We start from the raw sequence: 23,354 nt of genomic DNA, 5'->3' as shown, positions 1-23,354 counted from the left end.
TGGCTCATGATTTTAGGCAGTTAATTGTTAGCCATATCATTATTACTGGTGGAGGCTATGCAGCCAATAAGATAAAGAGCCCCAGATGGGCCTCTGGCATTAAATTATGAGGAAATCCATTTAAAGGCTCTTCTCGCTATAAGGCAGAGTTGCCTGATTGACATTTAGACAGTAATCAATAGCCTTGGGCCACTTTCTTCCGTGAGCACCAAGGTCTCCCAAGGCCTGGTTCTCAAAGACAAAGTTCTTCCAAAGGGACAGCTGATTCCCAGTGCCTTCCCCCTTATGCAGGGATTGCTGTTTCTCTTGACAATATCTCTCCCTTGCCTGAATTAATGCTGTAAAACAGCATGGATTGTGGATTGATGGGTTTCCTCTTACTCCTTTTTCTGAGTATTTATGTTTAGCTCTTTCTTCCATCAATTTTCTCAGCAGCAGCAACAGTACAGCATTTCGTATCCCTTTTAAAAAAAAGTAGTTGGGGGGGCATGGAAATAATAATACACTAGACATCCATTGTATGCCGTTAGTTGTGGAAAATGTTCAGAAGGGCTGCTCACTTGAAAGGCACTTGGCCCCTTTGGAAAGAGACTTTTTACACCTGACCCTTTTAAGGGTACAATACTATGCACACTTACTTCAGAGTAAGTTCCATGGATCTCCGTGGGGCCTGCTTCTGAGTAGTTGTGTATCTGATTGGGCTGCATCCTGCTACACCCTACTGAGAGTAGTCAGATTGAAATCAAGGAGCTTACGTTAGTTTTGCTCCTTAGTATGAGCCGTCATTGCATCTCTTCATAGAGAGCAGGCTATTCAGCTGGATTAAACTTCACTTTGTGGCATGTTTCACAGGCTTCTGCAGTCACTTGTCTGCATTGTTCACCTGTTAGAAAGGCTGGCCCAACCATTAGCTAAGAGTGAGATGGCTGCTTCAGGTGACAGGTGCTCCTGCTGCTCTTCTTGAGCCTCACAGCCTTGTCGCCTTGTCTTGTGCCTGCTAAGCTAGCCTACTGGTGTGATTTCTGCTTGCATCTATTTTAAAGGGACACAACCGCTAAAAGACACTGCAGGCACATGTCTCGCTTGATGGAGTTGCGTGCATTTTGTACTTGGTTATGCATTCTTCATTGCCAAAAATAATGCAAGAAGTGGTCCCCAGTTTCACGTGATGAATATGAGCAACGTTAGTGTGTTTCTAAGGCAGAAACCTAGTTTGGATTTTGGTCTTCATTCTGTTTTAGTGGCAGGCAACTAGTCAAACATTACAAGTCATGGCACTGGATAGCGATGCACATTCCAATGGCTTCAAAAGATGCCCAACTATTTTACGGAGAGCCAGGTTATCTTTTAAAAAATCAATTCACGAGGGTTGTTTTCTTTTGCCTACAGCTCTTCCTTGCTAGATACGAGGCATTTGCGTTTTGTTTATGGTATGTATGTTGCAGTGGTGACATCTAAATAATTCTGGGTTGCTTTTGGTGACACTTGGAGCAAACTCAGGTGAACAGATTTTCCAAGTGGAATCTCTCAAAAGTTTTTATGAAATCCCTTGTTTTTTCTTTTTTTATATGTTCTGTGATGCAGATGCTGATGAATGCACAGAAGGGACAGACGACTGTCACATTGATGCAATTTGTCAAAACACGCCTAAGTCATACAAATGCATTTGCAAACCAGGTTATAAAGGAGAAGGAAAACAATGTGAAGGTAAGGTTAGCTGCTCTCTTATTTATGTCAAACTTATCCCAACCCCCACCCCATTTTATTTACTCTGCTAGTGCTTCTGTAAATAGTGGAATTCCTGAAACAATTAATGCAGATTTACAGCTGCTTATCCTCAGATCGTGGTGTTTATTGGAAAGAAGCTCCTGCTGCTTCTGTTAATTGTTCTGTATCTAAACTGCAGCATCCTACACTCTGAAGTTACTTCTGGGAAGCCCAAGGTGGCTTTTGTTTAGAATTACTATGTTTGTACAGACACATGCACACACCAAAGTTCTGCATGCATCATGTGGCTAATTTTCCTTGCCATATACTTGCTTCTGTTTGAGGCTTAGTTGAACCTCTCAGAAATAGTGCCCAGCTAATGGCCTACTTCGAGACAGGCTTTTAATCTGTGAGATTAGAGCGGGGCTATACACTGAAATATGAGCCAATGTTTTGTCATACTTTTTTTTTTTTTGCACTCTATGAAATCGAGGGACAGAACGTGGCAATGGGTGCATACTCCAGCTTCTTAAGAAACACAATTTCTTTTCTTGAATAAAACCAAAAGTCAAAACACTTTCTAGATTTTATGGCTACAGAGTTAGGCTAGCACTGTGCCTTCTACAGTCTCAGAAGCCAGAGAGGTGTCTGCAGTGCTCCTTACCTCCCCCATGGCTAGCAGAACTACGACAAATTTTGCAGAATAGAATATATTCTGCAGAGTCGCTTAACGTGTGTTATTCGTATGGCCACAACTTAATTTTTTTACTGCAGAATGCACACAGCTTTGCTGATAAGTAGGATAAAGTAAAATAGTTTTGTTTTAATTAACTTCTAGGAAAGCTTTAATTAACACTAGGAAAACTAAGATAATACTGAATACACGAGATTAGCTTATTGTTGTATTGAAAGCCAGTAGAGTAAGCCTGTGTCTTACGTGCTTTTAACTTGTGCACATTCAGCTTTATGTGTTTGCCAATTTTATTTTATTTTTATTTAATTGAAAAAGGGGCAGGTGTCCAGGGAAAACGACTTTGGCAATCCCACCTGCTGTTGCACCCAATGTGTTTTGAATCATACACTGTTCTGGCTTTAGGTGTGATCCCTGGAACATAACCCCTGTGTAAGTTGAGGGCTTTCTGCAAAGGAGAGCACTGAACAGCAGTGTTGGCAATTTTCATTTTTCTGAAGCAAAGTCAAAATGATCCACTCTTGATCGGGACAAAAAGACGTTCTATTTTTGTAAAGAAGAAAAAAGGCTCATTAAAAATTAAAGGTGGGGAATCAGAAAAATAGTGCTCTTACTAGAATTTACTTCTGGAAGCAATTGTTTTGCATTGCTTCACTGTCCTGCCTATTTTCTCTGCCTCAGCCATTTGTAGCTCCTTCCTAGTGCCCTCCATGCACTATGGATAGTTGCAGATGCTCCTTGTGCCTGCATAAGCAGCAGCAGTGTACAAAATTGAAATAAGTGAGGGGTCCTCTAGAGCGGATCCTGTGTTGGATTCTGAGACATATCTGCTATTTTAAAAAAATATATATTGAAAGAGTTGGATTAAAGTGCATTGTCAAAATGACATCCTTGTGATTGTTAACTGAAACCAAGAGTGAGTGGGCTATTGGGATGAAACAGGCATATTTTGTCCTTGGTGAAAATATTAATCCTGTTAGGGTGGCCCTGAAATCTCTACCATTTGTACTGCAAATCAGTAGTACTGTATTTTTCGCACCATAGGGCGCACTGGACCATAGGGCGCACCTAGTTTTGGGAGGCGGAAAACTAGAAAAAAATATTCTGAATCCCAGAAGCCAGAACAGCAAGAGGGATCTGGCTTCTGGGATACCGTGTGGCTGTTCTGGCTTCTGGGATAACCGCGCCAAGCCTCTTCAGGGCAGCGGGATGAAGGTTACCCTGCCCGAAGAGGCTGCGCAGGGCTAAAGCAGAAGCCAGGACAGACGCGTCGCTGAAGGGGCGCTGCACAGTTCTCCCTCTCTGCGCAGCACCTCTCCTTCACGGGAGAGGGAGAAGGTGCATCGCCCCTTTAGCAAAGCTGGAGGCCTCCGGCTTCCAGGTCAGGCGCGTCGCCGCGAAGCCAAGGAGCCTACATTTGCTCCATAGGATGCACACACATTTCCCCTTCATTTTTGGAGGGGAAAAAGTATGTCCTATAGAGCGAAAAATACGGTAAGTAGGTTTATTTGTTTAGACACAACAAAATTACGATTAAACAAATGACAAGTACACCTTCCTTTCTCAATTAGCTATACACTACATTAGTTTCAAAATATTTCAGCCATACAGGCACTACCACAAAAGCAAAAGTAGCCAGCTTTTTTATTATATTACCATCTAAATTACCAAGAAACGATCAGGTATCCTGATTTTACTAGTAGCTGTTTCAGTAACATCTGAACACAAGGGGGAAAAAATAACCTTGGCATCTGCTTATGACATGATAGATACTATTGATCAGATTTTTATCACCTTCTTATAAATGGAAACAATAACACCGATGTCCCAATCTTATGGAAATTTTAGATAAGCAGGGAGAATCATGAGCCAGTGTAGAACTGACATACGGTGTGGGCAGCAGGTGGAAAGTGTCAGATTCCCATCTGGCCCTCTTTTCAGTAATGTTATGTAAGAAGTACAGGTGAAGAAATAATTTCTTCTTAGCAGCTTGGCGATTCCTCATAAAATCCAAAAGTGGTAAGAAATTAGACAAGTTAGAATATTCTAAGGGTCCCTCCAGACTCAGTATTTTTCAAGAGATTTAACTTCATACAAGAACTCTATGTTTGTACTGAAATGAATTAAAGCACTTTGTTGCCCTGGCACAATAAATCAATGTTGTTGTTTTTTAAAAAGAGGTCCTCTTCCTGGTTTCTAATTCTGCCTGTAAGCTTTGCCATCTGGACGTCGTTCATCAGTTTTGTCTGCCACTCTTCTTTGGTCGGAGTTGTAGACCCTTAGGCTCATCTAGTCCAACCCCCTGCAAAACACAGTCAGTCGCAGCCAAAGCAGCATGGCTCCATCAGTACTGGATTTCTGTATAAGCAAAATCCCTTATTTTGGCTGCTGATCCCTTATTTTCGAGGCTGCTGGTTCCCTATTTTCAAATCTGTAAGTTGACAGCTATGGCCCAGAGCAAGGCTTAACGGGGAGTGGGGAGACTCTTCGTCCATCGGTTTAGCTGCCTGCTTGGTGAAGCTCCCTCATCTGCAGCAAGGTTTAATGGAGAGGTAGGGAGACCCCTCTCACCCAACCTGCAAGGGAGAGAGGTGCTTAGCACCCCCCCTTTCATTAAATATTGCTTCAGAGGTTTTCAGGTATTGAGTTGGATCGGCGTATATTTTGGTAGATCTGTGAAGATTTCAGTAGAGCTGGCAACACTGGAACAGGTTCAAGGCACCAGCTTGCATCTCCCTGTCTTTCAGTTCGTCTGGAGGCCTTGTGTGGCCTTCAGCCTACCCAGCTCATTCTGCTGAGCTGTTAGGAGCTGTCAGTCTGGGAGTATCTCTGACCTTATACTACAGCTGCTATAAATTGAGAGAAGGCTGGCTGGAGAAGGAAGGATGAGGAACCTGCAGGCTCTGAAGAAATAATTGGGACCTGCCCTGGGATCTATTTCTGAATGGAGAGAAAACTAACAGTGCATTATCTTCAAGACAATGATCAAAGGCAGATGAAAACTGTAGCTGCTGGAATTACTTTTTGGAGTTCCTTCCTGGCTAGGACAAGTGCAAGCCAAGGTCTGGCACTGCGCCAATGATTTCAGTCAGCAATAAGGAAAATAATAATAATAATAATAATAATAATAATAATAATAATAATAATAATAATTTATTTGTACCCCGCCCAGCCACTCTGGGCGGCTTCCACAGAAACCAAAAATACACTAAAATATCACACATTAAAAACTTCTCCTGCTCATCCTGCTTTCTTTCACCCCTGAGCCCACAAAACCCCCAAACAATGATGCCTTATGGTTTCAGGCGTTTCCCTGTTACCTCTGTGGGCTTAACAGTAGTCAGTAGTCTTGACAGTCTGCACTGCATGACCTGCAGACCATAGTGCAAAATGGACCATCACCAGGTAAGTTGTGCTTAAGGGGCAATATTAGTGAAAGCTGGTGGAGCACAGGGTTTGAGAGGTACCAGTTGTGGCAGCACGAGTTTGATGAGGCAGGAAGGATAGATAACTTTCAGGATGATGCAGTCACTCTTGCACCAGTGTAAGTGAAAATGGGTTGGGATTTACACTGGTGCAAGAGCCATTGGATTTTCCTGTTAGTTCTTTTTTTCCTCCCATGGGAGGATAGAGGTGCAAAGAGTGCTTTGTGTGTTTGTGTTTCCCCCCACTGTGGGCATCTGATGGAAATCTACTTTAAAAAAACCAAACTGGTTATTGTTGGTGTTACAGTGGTACCTTGGTTTACAACCATAATCTGTTCCGGAGGTCTGGTTGTAAACCAAAACAGGTTGTAACCCAAGGCGCGCTTTTGCCATTGGGGCGTCCCAAAAAAAGAAAAAGGGGTTATAATAATAAAAAAATGGGTTGTAATCCAAAAAAAGGGACACGCACTGCCGGGTTTGACGTGGTTGTAATCCAAAATGGTTGTAATCCAAAACGGTTGTAATCCAAAATGGTTGTAATCCAAAACGGTTGCAAACCAAGGTACCACTGTAGCTGTGATTATGGCACATGTCAAGAAGTTCACTGGGAATTCCCTATCGAGAGGGAAAGGAACAGATGCTTCTGATCTCTTGGCTTCAGATAAGGAGCGCGTTGTGCTGACTCCGAGTAGGCCATATGGTTAGAGAGTAAGTTTTGCAGTTGTCGTTTCTGTTGTAATTTGAGTGGTGGTTATGATGAGAGTTTCAGCAGTTATTGTACAACCATGTTTGGATTTCACTGAGTCCGAAAACCATGTAGGCAAATTTAAAGAGGACATCAGATGTTGGGTCTATCTGCCCTTTTGTATTTTCGTGTTAGTAGCTTGTTAGGCATTCCCAGCCAATATTCTTGTGGATGAAATGTTTCTACCTTTTGCATTTGACTACTATGATGGTGGGACGCAGGTGGCGCTGTGGGTTAAACCACAGAGCCTAGGGCTTGCCGATCAGAAGGTCGGTAGTTTGAATCCCCGTGACGGGGTGAGCTCCTGTGGTTCAGTCCCAGCTCCTGCCAACCTAGCAGTTCGAAAGCACGAAGTGCAAGTAGATAAATAGGTACCGTTCTGGCAGGAAGGTAAATGGTGCTTCCGTGCGCTGCTCTGGTTCACCAGAAGCGGCTTAGTCATGCTGGCCACATGACCCGGAAGCTGTATGCTGGCTCCCTCGGCCATTAAAGCGAGATGAGCACCGCAACCCCAGAGTCGTCCACGACTCGACCTAATGGTCAGGGGTCCCTTTACCTTTACTATGATGGTAATTTTCCACAATGTTGGTAAGGTGGACAAAACGGGCTGTGGGGGAGATAATGGAATTTGTCCCCTGGCCAGACTCCTGTTCTTCCACCCCTCACTACAGCTAGTTCTGTTTATTGAGTTTCCTACTGCTTCAATTCTGAATGCAATGTTTTTGGCAAATTTAATGTTCAGCCGCACCAGAACCTAAATCGATAATCTTAAGATTTGTTCAAGATCTTTATATCTTTATTTACAGGTGCTTCATAAATTACTATTTCAGACTGTGTACGAGTTCCCTTCCCAAACACCTTTTACACAGATTTATCTGCCTGTTGGCAAACACTGATATCAAGGGTGCCACACGACAGTGCCTTGTAAATACGACATGTGGCTTTTCTTTGCTTGTAAATGCTGTTAGTGCTTCTATAAATGTCTTTCTCCTCAGAGGCTGAAACCGTATTGAAATGTTTAGCACAATATAAGATCAGTCTATTAAAAAGTTTAAAGACCTGAAGATTGCTTGCTTGAAGTCCACAAAATAAAATTTTTGAAACTTCATATTCTCCAAGTCAACTGAAAATGTTTGATCAAGTGCCCTTGTACAACATTTTTGTGGTCATCATATTATTTCTGTCTTGCACTCTAACCTGACAAGACATATTTTTTTGAATGTCCACTTCTCGGTGTTCAAGAATCTTGGAACTTCTGTTCTTTCGGAGCCTTGCTACCCTCTCTCACAGAGAACAAAGGCAGAATATTTATGCAGCCTTGCTTACCCACCCACCTCACCCCAGTGTCTTCAAAGGAATGGATTCTACACTCTGGGAAAACCTATTTAAGGCCATAGCTACATGAGGCCGTGTTCCCAGCGTTGAGCAGTGTAGCTGGGCTGGCTGGCCACATCAAAAGATTCCTTGCATCTTAAAACTACCCATATTTTAGAAGTTGATTTCTGTTTAATGGTAGACCTGGCTGCAATCCATGCTTATTTAATGCATACCTTTATTTCTGTCCCAACATACCTTGGCTTACTCAAAATAAGAGGGCTCTGTGAGGATTTAAAGTAAGAGATTACCCTGCAGAAATCTATGTATGAAATGGAATTTGCATGACTAATTTTAAACTTTCACGCAGGATGGCATTTAGCATTGGCTAGTGAATAGGTAAGAGAAGTTGAGCAAACTTGAACACATTCTATATCTGAGATCTTGATTTTAATAGCCTTCTAGGGATTTTGTTGCACGTGTGTGTGAGATGTGTCAGCTTTGTGTTAATTAGGTTACTGCAACATTTCATAGGCGGAGCTGCCTCTGAAAACAATTCAGAAATTTCAGCTGGTAAAGAAGTATATAACGCCAATCCTAGCCCAACCGCACTGGCTACCAATCAGTTTTTGGGCCCATTTCAAAGCATTATACAGCTCAGGACTGCAGTACCTCAAGGACTTCTTCTCCCCAGTAGGAACCATCCAGGACCCTGCAACCATCATCTGAAGCCCTTCTTCATGTGCCCCCTCCATGAGAGGTCTGGAGGGTGGCACTTGAGAACAGACCTTTTCTGTGGTGGCTCCCTGTTTGTGGAATGCTCTCCCCAAGGAGACTTGACTGACACCTTCATTACATATATTTAGGCGCCAGGCAAAAACATTTTGTGTGTACAGTGGTACCTCGGGTTAAATACGCTTCAGGTTACAGACTCCGTTAACCCAGAAATATTACCTCGGGTTAAGAACTTTGCTTCAGGATGAGAACAGAAATTGTACTCCGACGGCATGGCAGCAGCGGGGAGGCCCCATTAGCTAAAGTGGTGCTTCAGGTCAAGAACAGTTTCAGGTTAAGAACAGACCTCCAGAACGAATTAAGTACTTAACCAGAGGTACCACTGTAGTTGGATTCACACATAACTGTAAGCCGTTGTTAATGTAAACAAGGTTTATGAACCAATAACAAACGATCTCTGTCAAATCAAAAAATAACTTCTGGTTATGTTAAAACACGTGTAGCCCAATCCTGCTGTAATGGCCAGATCTCCCATCTCCCCTCCCTGCTCTCTGCCCAAAGGCATCTTCCATCCACAGGTGCTCCTATGAACCCTCTAGGAAGCTCAGTGTTTATGCATCATTCCACATAGAATTTCTGGGAGAGAAGGGAAAGGTCTTCTCTCTTACACCTTTTAAAGCCTCTTCCAGAACTTCAGGTATGTGCCAGACATTTCAGTCAGTGTGCATGTGGGAAAACTGATGCAGTCTGAATCTTATGTGATTGCACCCCTTTTTTCTCCTCTGTCACCCTATAAAAATAGCACAATTTTTTTTTGGGGGGGCTTATTTGCAGATGTGCATAGGATTTCAGCATTAATTTAAAGAGAAATTATATTCTCAAATGTGTTCCTGCAATCCTTTTGATGGCTATGCTCTGCTTCCACAGCTGGAGGCAGCAGTGCTCTGAAATACCAGTTGCTGGAAACCCCAGGAGGGGCGAGTGCTGCTCTAGTGCTCGAATCCTGCTTGCTGGTTTCCCACTGACATCTGGTTGGCCACTGTGGCTACAGGATTCTCGTCTAGATGGGCCATTGGCCGGACCTAGCAGGCTCTTCTTGCCTTCTTAAAATGTACGTTGAGGAGCAAGGAGAGAAGGTCACAAGGCAAGCTGGTGGGAATGGGGGAGGCCTCCTTTGCTCCACAAGAGAAGACTAAAATTGTGGCCAGGAGGTTGAATTTACCAAACCACAGACAAAAGTTGCATGGCAGTATTGATTTCTGCTTAATGCTGTATTTTAAGACACAGACACTTTAGAACCATTTTGTAAGTTGTGGTTGTACCTCCGAAAGCACAAAAGAATTCGTTTGGTGTGCCCTTCCAAGTAGGTATCTAAATGCCTTTTAAACCAGAACTTCTGTAAATGAATCATACTGTCTGATTGAGCAGGATTGTTCCAAATGGCTTTCTGGTTTGTTTCCCGTTTTCCACTAAACTTATGAAGAAGCAATATAGTATGACTGGCCAAAGCTTCTTTTCTGTTGCCCATTGTGTTCTGCTGTGGATCCTGAGTGATGTTTAAAGGGTGCATATAGCTGTATAACCTTCCTGGAGGGAGAATTTTCTCTCCACAAAACAAGCCTCCAACAGATTTGTAGTAGTCCACCTCGCCCCCCTTCCCTGATGATGAATTGCAAGGTTTAGAATTTGTTTAACCAGAGGTAAAGTTTTTACTGAATTTGAGCGGAGAATGTTCACGATAACAACTGCTTGGGCCCTCTTACACTTCTTTTTCAAAAAAAGATGCTATGTGACATTTGTGGTGAAAGGGGCAGTAAAAATAAGAACATAGCCAACTGTTGAACTTAGTAGAAAATTGCCACTAAACCTACACTGTAACAAGCTAAGGTGTTTTGTGAAGCCCATGGCAGTGATTGGCTGAGTTGCCTGCCTGTCACATGGGGACTCTGCAGGGTGGAGCCTCTGCCTGCTACTGCCTCCTTTAATCTTCACAGTTGCTGGTTGCTGTTAGCTAAGCTGCTCTGATCCTTGGTAGCGGATCTTCTGCCGTTTCCCATCTTAATTGTGGTTAAGTCAACCAGGGTTCTGCCTGCTTAATCAGGTTAAGGTTGGCCTTAACCATGGTTAGTGTAATTGCTGATGCTAGAGCCGTGCAGCGGCGGAGCAGGCCTCCATGCCGTCTGGCATGACCTCACATGAGGCTGGGGTCAAAGGGCACACGGTTGTTGTGTCCCCACATCACCCTCCCCAAGCAGCCTTGCAAGGCTCGGATCTGGGGAGGGTGACGTGAGAAGGGTACGGCACTCTCACGCCCCTTGATCCTAGTCTCACCAGCTAAGGTGAAGCTGGGATTGAATGGTGCATGGCTCCTGCGCCCCTCCCCCCCTCCCAGCAGCCTTGCAAGATTGGGATCGGGGGAGGGCAGCGCGAGGACACAACAACCACGCCCCCTCTCATGCCACCCTCCCTGAGTGGTCTTTGCAAAGCAGTACAGAATTGGCTTAGAGAGGGCAGGAGGAGCAATGTGCCCGGGCCAATCACCCTGGCAGTCGCCCCCCCCCCCACTATGCCCCCAATGCTGTGTTAAGGGGGGGGGAGGATTTTGCTCTGGGGTTGGGGTGCCCCATGGTCTATTCCTGAGCACTCTAAACTGCTGTGAGGTTAGGCTCTTCCAGTATGTCTGCACAAGCTATTTATCGTGCTGAAATAAATATCCTACCATCTTTGCGGTTGCAACAGTGGCTGCAGGTTCTGCAACTTTTGGAATAATACTGCAATAGCTCTCGTTAGGCTTCCTATTCTAGTGGTGTCTTTTCTAAGAGAAGGTCTTCCTTTGTGATTTCAGCTGACATATTTGATCCAAATCGGATTTTCCCATCCTGGTGCCCTCAGGATGCTTTAGATTAGATCATGCTGGTGGGGCCTAATGAGAGTTGCTTCAGAGGGCATCCCGTTGGGGAAGGCTGATTTGTTTGATGCCATGGGTACAGTAGGAATTCTCACGTGGGTGGAACCTTCATCTGGGGCTAAAAATATACTGTGCGTATTGATAAGCTTTTTTCTCTTGCTGGAAATTTTGTTTCCATAGAAAATTCCTAGACTTCCTTTAGATGTTATTATGTCGCTGGTTTGAGTTACCTCTTCCTCTACAAGGTCAACATTTTTTAACTGTGGACTGATGATGGACTTAGGACACCTTTTGACACAAGCTGCGCTGAGAAAATTTCTGTGTACTCTGGAGTCCATGAAGGTTTTTTTAAAATGACTTCTGCTTTCCCAAATGGGAGTTATGCAGAAGTCAGAAAGTTGTGAATGAGCATCATGAATCATACAAAAAAGAGTTTTGTTAGCTGATAATGGCTCATGGTCCCCACTCCAATCACAACAAAAAATGTGAGTCTACTTTAGCTATTTGAAGTGGAGGCAGACTGATAACACTTATATACAAACAAAATATATACAGTGGTAGCTCGGTTTACGAACTTAATCTGTTCCAGAAGTCTGTTCTTAAACCAAAGCCGTTCTTAAACCGAGGTGCGCTTTCCCTAATGAGGCCTTCCGCCGCCAGTGCCCTTCCACCGTTTGGCTTCCGTTTGTAGACCGAGGTAAAGTTCACTAACCGGAACACTACTTCCGGTTTTGCGGAGTTCATATACTGAATAGTTCGTAAACAGGGCTGTTCTTAAACCGAGGTACCACTTCACAGAGTAAGCTCTGAAACCAGGGGTTCTGCACAGTGCTTTTTTCTGGAAGATGGTGGGGGAACTCACCATGAAGTTTCTTTGTTTCCTGAGTTCCCAGTCACAGTGCCATATCCCCCTCCCCTGGCAGTGGCTAAATGTAACTCAGGCAAAGATCTGGATTAGAAATGGCCACAATTTTGTTGATTACAGGTATAGGTAGGCATGTGTGTATATCAGTTCCAGCCCCCACAAACAATTTTTATTTATTTATTTATTGTAAGAAAAAAGGTAAGGGAGCTCAGTTCCCCTCAGTTCCTGCTCAAAGAAACTCCTGGTTCTGCAGATTTTCCTTGTGGTTTTGGAACAGCGAATCCTCCTTTGTTATGTTACAGGGGCAGTAGGTACCAACTGGCTAGTTCCAATGACACTACTCCATGGAATTGCTTCTAATCTCTGAAATGGGAGATGAATATGAATGTGCATAAATGACTTCACTTAAAAACAAACAAACAGCTCAGATAGTGCACCTGATACATGAAGTGAAAGGCAAGACTGAGGACCATTACACTCACAGATCCGATGTTTCAGTGTGTGAATGTATGCACCCCCATTGCAAAGCTGGGTTCATGCTGCAGCTGGATCTGTCTGTTCAAGAATAGCACATGTGTTTTCAGCTATAATGACATAACCAGCTATAGTTGCTTGTATGTACTGATGAACCCCATGTAGTGATGATGCATGTAAAATCTTAAACGGGGTGGGTTTTTGATGGTAGGGTTCCTGGCGTTTGTAGACATCCAATTAGAACTGGATCCAGGCCATTCTGTAGTCTGGGAACTTCCGCATTGGTTCGTTTCACACACACACACACACGGCTAAGAAACGGGTGTGTTTCTCTGTTTGGGGTTGGCACTGTTTTGGGCAGTTGCTGATGGCCCAAGCAACTCCGGATGATCTATCAATTTTGGTGATATGCTTTTTTTTTAATCCAAAGGAAAATCTGCCAGCATTTCTCTTAATACACACATTTTGTATGCAGCTTTGACTAATGTGCATATTTTTCAATGTTAAGCATTTGTGTATACAGTATAGCATGTGGAATTATGGATACATTTTTTTACCTTTAAGAGCGCTTTATTTCTAGAACGTAAAAAAGCTAGGATTTCCTAAACTTCATTGCTTTGCCTTAACATGTCTTGTAGTCCATCACTTTTTCATATTTTACTGTTATCGCATGGGAGAACCCTTGTCCAGTCTGTTTCTGGCTCACTGTCCTACTTGCCTCAGAAACGTCTTTTACGTTTCCACTGTGGCACAGCAGAAGAGGCAAGCAGCATTTCAGGTTAAATTCTAAGCTTGGCACTAAAAAGCAGACTTTTCTCTCTTCAGGGTGCAGTAGAAACTTTGAAGAACACTTTGGTTCCTCAGCATATACAGGCACCCACAGTACTGCTATTTTAAATGCTTGCTTAAAACACATTATTTGACCCAGGTTTTCCATGAGGGATGATCCAGCTATGTTGATACATTAATCTGGCCTACTGGTTTGCAGTGCACTTTGCAACTGTTTTATGAATGTGATTTCATTGTTGATTTCATGTTGTCCTCTGCCATACGATGTTTTTCCTTAATGTTGGCAGCAAACTCCCCCCCCCCTCACATTAATACATGAATGGTTTCTTTTGTTTTTATGAAGATCTTGCTTGGGGGGGGGTCACCTGTAAATGCAGTGTTTAAGAACCAGTGCAATAAAGTATACCAAATGTGGAATAGCTTAATCACTTCATAAAGCTAATGCCATTTTGCTTTGCTCTTAAGCTAATAATTTACATGAGGTAATAAAACTGCAGGTATAGATTTCAGGGGAGCAAGACCCAAGTACAATTAAGGGGCTGATAATAGGTCTCTTTTGTATGATTACATCTTTGCCCAAATTGATGTTCTTTAGAACATCTAGTTTACAAATATGCTAGTCTTCAGTGAACATTAAATGCAACCCTGTTATTAACAGGGAAACACAAACTTGTTTGAAACATGTGTCTTCTGTTCTGAATTAGTCCCTGACATATCCTCCCCTACTATTATAGTACTGGAGGTGGGAGAGAACCTTAAGTGCCTCGACCCATTTAACCTTAATTGCTTTGTTTTTAATAGAGGCTTACTAACTAAAAGAACCAAATTATTGCTTGAATTAGGCTGTTCTAATCTTAATTAAAAGCTTTCCTTTATAATCGGAAACAGCCTACATTTTTTTTTTAGAAAAAAACAAACAGCCGGTAAGCCTTTCTTAAATGGGTTGTTTGAAAGCTCAAATACCTTTTAGATAATAATTTAGTCTCCATACAGCTACTCATTACCGTAGATGTATTCCAGTTAATTAAAATTTTAAAAAGCCTTCTCTATGTGGTTTTGTCCTACTTTTCAATTGCTTGTTTATTTAGAGGGGCTGTGAGCAACAGATTCTGAAAATGGTTTGTAGTTTGGGTACTTACACGTTCCTCAAACAGCACAGGAAGCGTTCAGCTCTGTGCTTGCTTTTTTTAAAAATTGTCCAAGATTATTTGATTAGTTACAAATAAAATTTAATTAAAAATGAATGTGAATCTTGTGAATTCACAAGATTACCATAGAAGCTCTTACCAAGAGAGCCTTGCCTCAGCCCCAAATTCCAGGTTTTTAGAAAAGCAGACAAGATGTTTTTGTTTTCACAAGCTTTTCGATAGCCTGCAGATAATTTCTTTCATGTTTTGAATGAAAATATTGCCTCTCGGTTAGTTATTGATTTGGTAAGATTTTGGGCTTGTTTTGTGTGAATCTGGTTTCCAGGGAATGTATTAGAATCTCTTAGCTATGGTCAACCCTGTAAGGCAGAGCCAGGATTAACATTGTGATATTTCAGATGTGAAGTGTCTTGAGTGCGAAAGGAATGAGATAGTTGTCTTAGGTCATCTCAGGCCATCTAGGGCAGTAGTTCCAAAACTCCACACCACCACCACCATTTGAAAACTGCTGAGGGTCTTTGTGGACCACTTAAATTATTTTTCTGCCTGTAGCAAGTGTAAATGCAGTGTGCGAGATGCTGCATGATTTTTTATCGCATTATTGCTGCTTCTTTTATTTCTTACATTTTTAGTGTATTATGATTCAAATTCTATAGAATTATAATGCAATAAATCACAATCCGAAAGAAATAAAAGAAGCAATAAAATGCAATTAAAAATCAAAATGAATACAGGCAGCAACTGTTTTAGGCGCATCAAGTATGTGTGTGACTGCACACTTGGGCATCATGCACAACCCAGAAGTGACCTGAAAATGTCACAAATGGGGCAGGGTGGGGCAGGGGTGGAATGGAGTGTTTGCAGGTTTTTTCAATGGTGTTGCAAATATACACAATTTCACTTAAATGCATGGTGCCTTGGAACATAACCCCCATGTAAATCAGGAGTTGCCTGTATGTAATGCGATGGATTGTTGCATCTCTCATCTTCAACCACAAATCTACAGCCATGCTGAGGACCACTTGAACGAAGCTTGCTGACCAGTGGTGGCCCATGGACCACAGTTTGAGAACCCCTGACCTAGGGAATTCATGCCAAGGCTTAGCCTTCACAGCTTAGCCACTTACAGTACATTCGCTTAAAATGTTATAGTTATCTAAGAGACTAGGCTCAGTGTGTCTGCACTGGCTAGAGGGAACATAGAATACAAGCAAAAATCTCAACTTCGTGCAGTGATCTCAGTGATCTTTACTGTGTTCTTTTGGGTTTAATGCTGCATAAAAGTATGTATGGATTATGTCAGTGTATTTTTGTGAGGGAGAAAGTTTTGGTCTTTAAAAACACTGACATATTTGAAATAAGCATGTAATGATCTGTTAAAGTTAGCATTTATGAAATCAGAAGTTGCATCCTAGCTTTGTCTTCTGCATAATTGTGACCTTTAGAAGAACTAAATTTTCAGTCCTATACACGTTTACCTGGCAGCAAGCCCTGTGGCACTCAGTGGAACTTACTTTTGAGTAGACAAGCATAATAATATGCTATAAGCGATCAAGGCTGAGATAACACAATGGAAAATTTAGTGCTTGATGTTAGAGGCCTAAAAGACTTGTGGGACATAACTGGAGAATTGTTGTCCTCTTCCATTTGTAATTTTGCACCAGAACTGGCATGCACCTGTGTTTTTTGAATATAATCCTGCAGCCCCCAAAGAGAGAAAGAATAAATGCATGATGGATAGATTAAAAGAGAGCAGGAAGAAGAAGAGAGAGGGGGTGGGTGCTTATGTGTCTTTAGGGTGTGTGTGTGTGTGTGTGTGTGTGTGTGTGTGTGTAACGAAGTGTAGATGCTTTTAACCCAAGCATGCATTTGGGCAGGACTTTTTTTCAGCCGGAACTCACCAGAAATCAGTTCTGGCACCTCTCAAGTGTGCGCCATTGCCATTCTAAGAGAACAAGGGAGGTGTTTATGGTGAATTCTGGCACTTCTTTTTCTATAAAAATAGCACGGCATTTGGGGACCCATTTCATAATCATTTACCATATATTTGCATGGTGGTGGTGCTCCTGTTGCAACCCAGCTTGGATCAGGTCCAGACCCACCAGCTGAAGACCACTGCTGTATCCAGATGGCAAAGATTCATAGACTCATAGAATTGGAGAGTTGTAAGGGACCACTAGAGTCATCTAGCCCAACCCTCAGCAGTGCAGGAATCTTTTTGCTGAACTTGGGGTTTGAACCCACAACCCTGAGATTAAGAGTCTCACGCTTTATTGACTTGGGTCCCAGCTGAACCCACTTTAGGTAAAGGTAAAGGGACCCCTGACAGTTAAGTCCAGTCACAAACAACTCTAGGGTTGCGGTGCTCATCTCGCTGTATAGGCCGAGGGAGCCGGCGTTTATCCGCAGACAGCTTTCCGGGTCATGTGGCCAGCATGACTAGGCTGCTTCTGGCGAACCAGAGCAGCGCATGGAAATGCCATTCACCTCCCCGCTGGAGTGGTACCTATTAATCTACTTGCACTTTGACATGCTTTCGAACTGCTAGGTTGGCAGGAGCAGGGACCGAGCAACGGGAGCTCAGCCCACCACGGGGATTTGAACCACCGTCCTTTTGATCGTCAAGTCCTAGGCTCTGTGGTTTAACCCACAGTGCCACCCGCGTCCCACTTTAATGTGTTACAAATTGCAGCTATTTAGTAACAACTATAAGCATTTCTGTGTACCGTATTTTTCGTTCCATAGGATGCACATTTTCCCCTCCAAAAATTAAGGGGAAATGTGTGTGCGTCCTATAGAGCGAATGCAGGCTGCGCCGCTAAGCCCAAAGCCAGAACAGGAAGACGGAGCACTGCGGAGCGCTCCATCTCGCTGTTCTAGCTTGGGGATGTCTGCGCGCAAAGCCTCTCCAGGGCAGCGGGGTGCCTTCACCCCGCTGTCCTGCAGAGGCTAGCAAGGCTGTTCCCAAGCCAGAACAGCGAGATGGAGGGCTCCGTCTCGCTGTTCTAGCTTGGGGATGGCTGCATGCAAAGCCTCTGCAGGGCACGGGGCGCTGTGCTCCAAAGGCTTCAGGGATCTTTGAGGCCGGCGGTGGGGGAAAGCAGCGCTTCCCCCCCCCCACAAGCTCTGGTGAATGTACCTTGAACGCACCTTGTTTTAGAGCGGGAGAACAAGAAAAAAATTTTTCCCCCTGTTCTCCCCCTCCTATGGTCCGGTGCGTCCTGTGGTCCGGTGCGTCCAATGGAGCGAAAAATACGGTATTTATTTTTAAAGGAAACTGGTACAGTCTCTCTGAGAAGGCAGAGCAGAACATGCTTATTCCCGAATAAAGAAATACTGAGCACTTCACATAGGAAAAAGCTTTCAGCCATTACAGCAGGATAATGGGAGCTCAGGCACAATGTGCTTTGTTCTGTTGGTTTATTTCATTTTATTTCATTTATTTTGTGAGAATGTAGTATGCCATTTCCTAGCGCTCAAAGTAGCTTACATCAGAGATAAACTTTAAACATATTAAAATCAGAGTTATTAGCAACAATAGAAACTAAGATAGCAGCGTTCATACAATTCAAAAATTACCTAACAAAATTCCTAAGCGGTCAATCCAGAAGCAGCTGAAAAAGACTGATTTTGCAGGCAATTCTGAAACCAAATAAGGAAGAAGTGCAACTTGGTGCTTGTTGTGAGAGTACAGAGTGGCACCATTATTCAAGTGTCCCTCTTTTCATCTGTGAAATGCTGGAATTGAGGAGGTCCTTAAAAAACCCTCTGGCTTAGAGAGCTCGATAGAGGCGATACAACTGCATTAGAATATTAAGTGTTAATTGCAAAAACAATTGTGTATAATGCTCTATAAGAGTGGTTTGTTTTTATTTTATTTTAGGATTTTGTAGGGCATGTGGTGCATAGAGGCCTTCCCTTGCAAGAGAATATGAGATAGCTTTGCTCTAACTCTGATAATAGGAATACTGGCTAAGAAGAACAGCAGTAGTTTAATCCCCTCTGATGCAGCAGTGCAAACAGTATAGAGACAAAGTACTTAGCTGCACAAGTTAATGACAGTGTAAACTACTGTTGTTTGGGAAGTCAAATGCAAATGAACATGGCGGTACAAAGAACATTGCAGAGTAAGGGAGGAAAGCTGTAGCTAGGAATAAAGTACTGTACAGTTATTGGTGAATGTTCATTTCTCTTTTGCAGCTCCTCTGTTAAATTCTACCTTGCAGGGGGAGAAGAATGTTTTGGTGCAACTACTAGCCCATCCCTTCAAACTTGGTCTATTACACTTTCAGGTTTTCTGTTGAATGAACATGAACATCAAAGCAGAGCTTTTTTGTTAGGAACACTGAAGCATGAAGCGCTGTTTGGAATTTAAGGTTACTTCAGTTTTTGTTGTAAGAAAATAAGTGTGTAAATCAGTATGGTTGAAGTAATCAGAAGTTATCTCCCTATATATGTGGTTAGGGTACCAATCAGTAGCAGGACAGAGTAGCAGTTTTATTTAGTTATTATAAAAAAAAAACTTTTTAAACTGCTTTGTGTTTAAAGTGGTATATAAAAATACAAGCAAGAAAAAACTATCATAAAAACAGGAATCAAGCAATAAACAGGGTTCAGTCAGATGCATTTTTAAAGTAATATTTTTGTCGTTGTAGGGTTCATATTGCATCTCTCACCACAGATGATCCTATATAAAGTGATGGTCCTATATAAAATACAGTATGACAATAAAATGCGCTAAAGCATTTCAACAAATATAATTCTGCCTTTTTGGAAGTTACAGATAATATGCATTTTAGCAACATCCTTCATGTGCTGAGTACTGGGGTGATTATGCTGGAGTGATATACCATTTTTCTTGACTTTTGTCTAACCTGGATAACTTAAGGTGATCCTCTGTTGGGTACTGAAGCTCAGGTACAGTAGAGCATAAAACACAGGCCATATGCTTCTGCAAGAGGGAGGGGCTGAGACCACTATTTGTGGGATGATGTATGGGGGTGGGACGGGACATGACCATTATGTCCAGAAAAGGTGATGGATAGCAGGAGGTAGCATTAGCCAGCTCTCAGGGCATGCTGTAGCTTTGTTGGTGACTATTGGTATGTTAGGCAAGCATTCGCGCAAAAATGGGGAAAATATAAGAGATATTTACGAAATCACAACAGTGGCATAAAGTCTACGACAGCATTTGATTGACCCTGAATTAATGAAATATAAATAAAATAAGTCACAGGTTAAGTACTGTTCTAAGAATGTATTAGAAAGGAAACAAAGGATAAGCTAATAATGTTAGGTATATTCACCATCAGAAAGAAAATACACATCGGGAAGTGATAGGAAGTCCAATCATGGGTTTTTTGTTTGTTTTTTGTTATCTTTGTTAATACCAGTAAATAGAGAAGAAAACAACAGACAGTAGAAATATAAATTAAGTTTATTGTTTGTTAACAAATGGAGTATTACTTGTATATGGTTGTTGTTTTGTTTAGAAGATTCATACTCGTGTCTGGTTAAAGAAGATGTATACTATATTTGTTGTATAAGATTGTCGATAAAGTAATAAAAAAAAGAAAAGAGGAAAGCTAGCGTTGTATGTCACTTTACCCAAGTCCCAGGCCCTTTCCCCATAGAGGCTTCCAGTACATTCTCCTGGAATTGACTGCGGCTGTTACTGAGAAATGATTTCTGATCCAATGAATGTTCCTTCACATTAAAATCTTCAGATGGGGCACTGCGCTGGTTGTCTTCTCTGTTGCAAGTTGGGGCCAAATTAAACATGATATCATTAAATACATGTTTGCATTTCACATACAGGTTTGTTTTTTTTTCAAGGGCACACATAGCATCAGATAGAATGGCTGATAATTGTTTTCCACAAAGGAAAAGCCAGCTCTAGATGAAGGAAGGGGAAGGAACAGTTTAATCCACCCCTTAACTGGAAATGCACATTTTATTTCATGTCTAGTTTCACCCTCAGATTGGCATTTGCTGAGAAGAGGAGAGCCTTCTTTGCTTTGGCACCTGACTTGTGGACTCCTCTTCCTCAGCAGCTGTCAATCTCTACTTTCTTCCTGCTTATTCCACCAGGTTTGGGCCTGTAATGTGGTTTGATTTTGTCGTTGTTGTAAACTATGATTCTATGTATATTGACTTTTAAATAATTGGTGCTCTTTGTTTTTAAATATTATACAGTAATGATTTTATGTTACTTTATTGTTGGAAGCCAGGGGGTTGCCAAAATGGGGCTGTGGGCGCATGTGTGCCCACAAAAACTTTCCAGGGGCACACAGGGTCCCCTCCCCTTCCTCTGCTAGGGTTTGGCTTGAGAACCACATCCTATTGTAGCCAATGTAATAGGTTTCAGTGTGTCCTGGTGTGTGTGGCACCCACAACAGCTCCTCCATTTGCAATTCATGTGCCTACTGGCCCCCCAAAGTTGGTGGCCTCTGTTGTAAACCATCTCAAGGACTTATGCAGTTAGAGACTGAGTTGATCTCCATGTTAGGTTAAAGGATTAGCCACGTTGTCCTTGATTGTACCCCCTTCCTTTCTCTAACCTAAGTAACCCAAGGTTGTTGTTGTTGTTGAGTGTTTGCCATTAATTCCTGTGGGGAAAATTTAAGTGTTGCTCTTGAAGTAAGACACTATCTGCCATCCATTACTGATGCTGAATGGTCCAGCCCTCTTTTACAGATACCCCTCAGGATCTCCCTCAAAAATCATCTTTGCTTATCAACAGAGTTGGGCATCTTGTTTGATTTTTTTGTTGCATAATTTTATATCCTGTGTTTCAGGAAAATTTCTAACATTTAATATTGGGGAGTTGGGCTTGGAAATTGCTTTCCTTTAGGCATAGGGAGGCAGTAGTTCTTTTATCTATTTTTCTATTCTTTTAGTTATTTTTTCTCTGTTCTTTTTTCTCTTTCTCTTTTTTATATAATTTTGTTTTGTAAGGATTATGAGCACTGTATTCTATTTTATATTTTCTTTCTCTTTATTATTCTTCCTTTTTGATATATTGCTTTTTATTATCTTTTTATAAATGTGTTGGAATTTAGTGCTCAACATGTTAAAAATCTTCACTGGAATTGTTCTTTAAAAAGAAATTGTTTTCTTTTCTGTTTTTTACTCTTTTGCTGTTGATTTTAATTATCCAAATATGTTTGTTCTTAACTGTTTTTATGCATAATTTTTATATCTCTTGTGTAAACGGTTTTATTACAATCAAGTGGAATATAAAATTGGTCAGTTAGTTAATTAAATATCTTGCCAGTCACACATGTGGGAAGGATGTGGAGAGAAAGCAGGAAAAGCAACAAAGGTTCTGTGGCACCTGAAAAACTATGAAATTAACTGTCCCATAAGCTACCTTGGCTTATCTGCTTCCTTAGTTTTGAAAAATTCATATGCCACTTAGTCATGAATCTTTCTAAGGAATTTACGCAATAAAATTAGCAAAACTGTTAAAATAATTGTGCATATGATAATCATAAATGGGAAAAAAATAAAATCAGTAAAAAAATTTTTTAAAAAAGGTTTATTTGAGGCTGGCTGCATGGGAAGGGAACCTGCCCTCATCAGATGCCTTGGTCTCCTCAGCCGGCAGCTGTGTTTGTAAACACAAACTCACACAAGGAAAGAATGGGCCAAAGGGCCTTGAAATGCACAGCTTGTCTTGTATTAGATAACCTTTCAGAACTACAGAAGTAATAATAATAATAATAATAATAATAATAATAATAATAATCACAAAAACGAGTTCACAAAAGGTTAGTACACAAAGCAAAACAGTCCTTATTTAGAAATGTGCCTGGCCTTTTGACAGGGTCATATTTACCTCCTGGGACATTTATGCCTCCTTTTCTAACACAACCTTAATTGAAGTACAGTCTACGGCACAGCAATGTCTTCTTTTATTTGACCCCGGACACAGTGTAACTTTTGTGTCAGTTCAGATGCCCCAACATAGCTTGCTATACCAGCCTTCTCCAGTGGATCCTTCAGGAAGTTTCCAAAAACAAGTCCCAACCATTTTGGGTGCCATGAGATTCTTATAGGCTAGGCATGTCCAACAGTTCAATCGCGATCTACCGGTCAATCGCGGGGGTGTCTTTGATCAATCGCGGTATCAAGTTAGTGATCACCTTTGTGCTCCATTACTGTACCCTCCCCTAAAGAAAGCTCAGCAACTCCTGGCAATGACAATGGGTAGATTACAGCCAGTCTTTTCATACTGTGAGTAGATCGCAGTCTCTTGGGAGTTGGACGTGCCTGTTTTATGCTTTGCCTCTCTGTCTGGACCATCGATGGAGCTCCCCAAATACAGTGGTACCTCGGGTTAAGTACTTAATTCGTTCCGGAGGTCTGTTCTTAACCTGAAACTGTTCTTAACCTGAAGCACCACTTTAGCTAATGGGGCCTCCTGCTGCCGCCACGCCGCTGGAGCATGATTTCTGTTCTTATCCTGAAGCAAAGTTCTTAATCTGAAACACTATTTCTGGGTTAGCGGAGTCTGTAACCTGAAGTGTATGTAGCCCGAGGTACCACTGT

At 42.1% G+C, this 23,354-nt stretch overlaps 1 protein-coding gene across 6 annotated transcripts in view; it reads left to right on the top strand.

Annotated features, from left to right (window-relative positions):
- The window catches only part of SCUBE1 (signal peptide, CUB domain and EGF like domain containing 1), a 178,935-nt gene that overhangs the window by 2,350 nt on the left and 153,231 nt on the right, over nt 1-23,354 (top strand). For 4 of the 6 annotated variants that reach the window (XM_083615561.1, XM_083615560.1, XM_083615559.1 and 1 more), the window contains exon 2: nt 1,585-1,707. In XM_083615561.1, coding sequence (XP_083471687.1) covers nt 1,585-1,707 — 123 coding nt within the window. Of the gene's footprint in view, nt 1-1,584; nt 1,708-22,915; nt 23,040-23,082; nt 23,133-23,354 lie in introns of those variants that run through there. The other 2 variants (XM_083615562.1, XM_083615564.1) reach the window with 2 other exon arrangements.

Source organism: Podarcis filfolensis (assembly GCF_964270895.1).
Source record: "Podarcis filfolensis genome assembly, chromosome: 5".
NCBI classification, from domain to species: domain Eukaryota; kingdom Metazoa; phylum Chordata; class Lepidosauria; order Squamata; family Lacertidae; genus Podarcis; species Podarcis filfolensis.
This window is presented reverse-complemented; position numbering and strand designations above follow the sequence as displayed.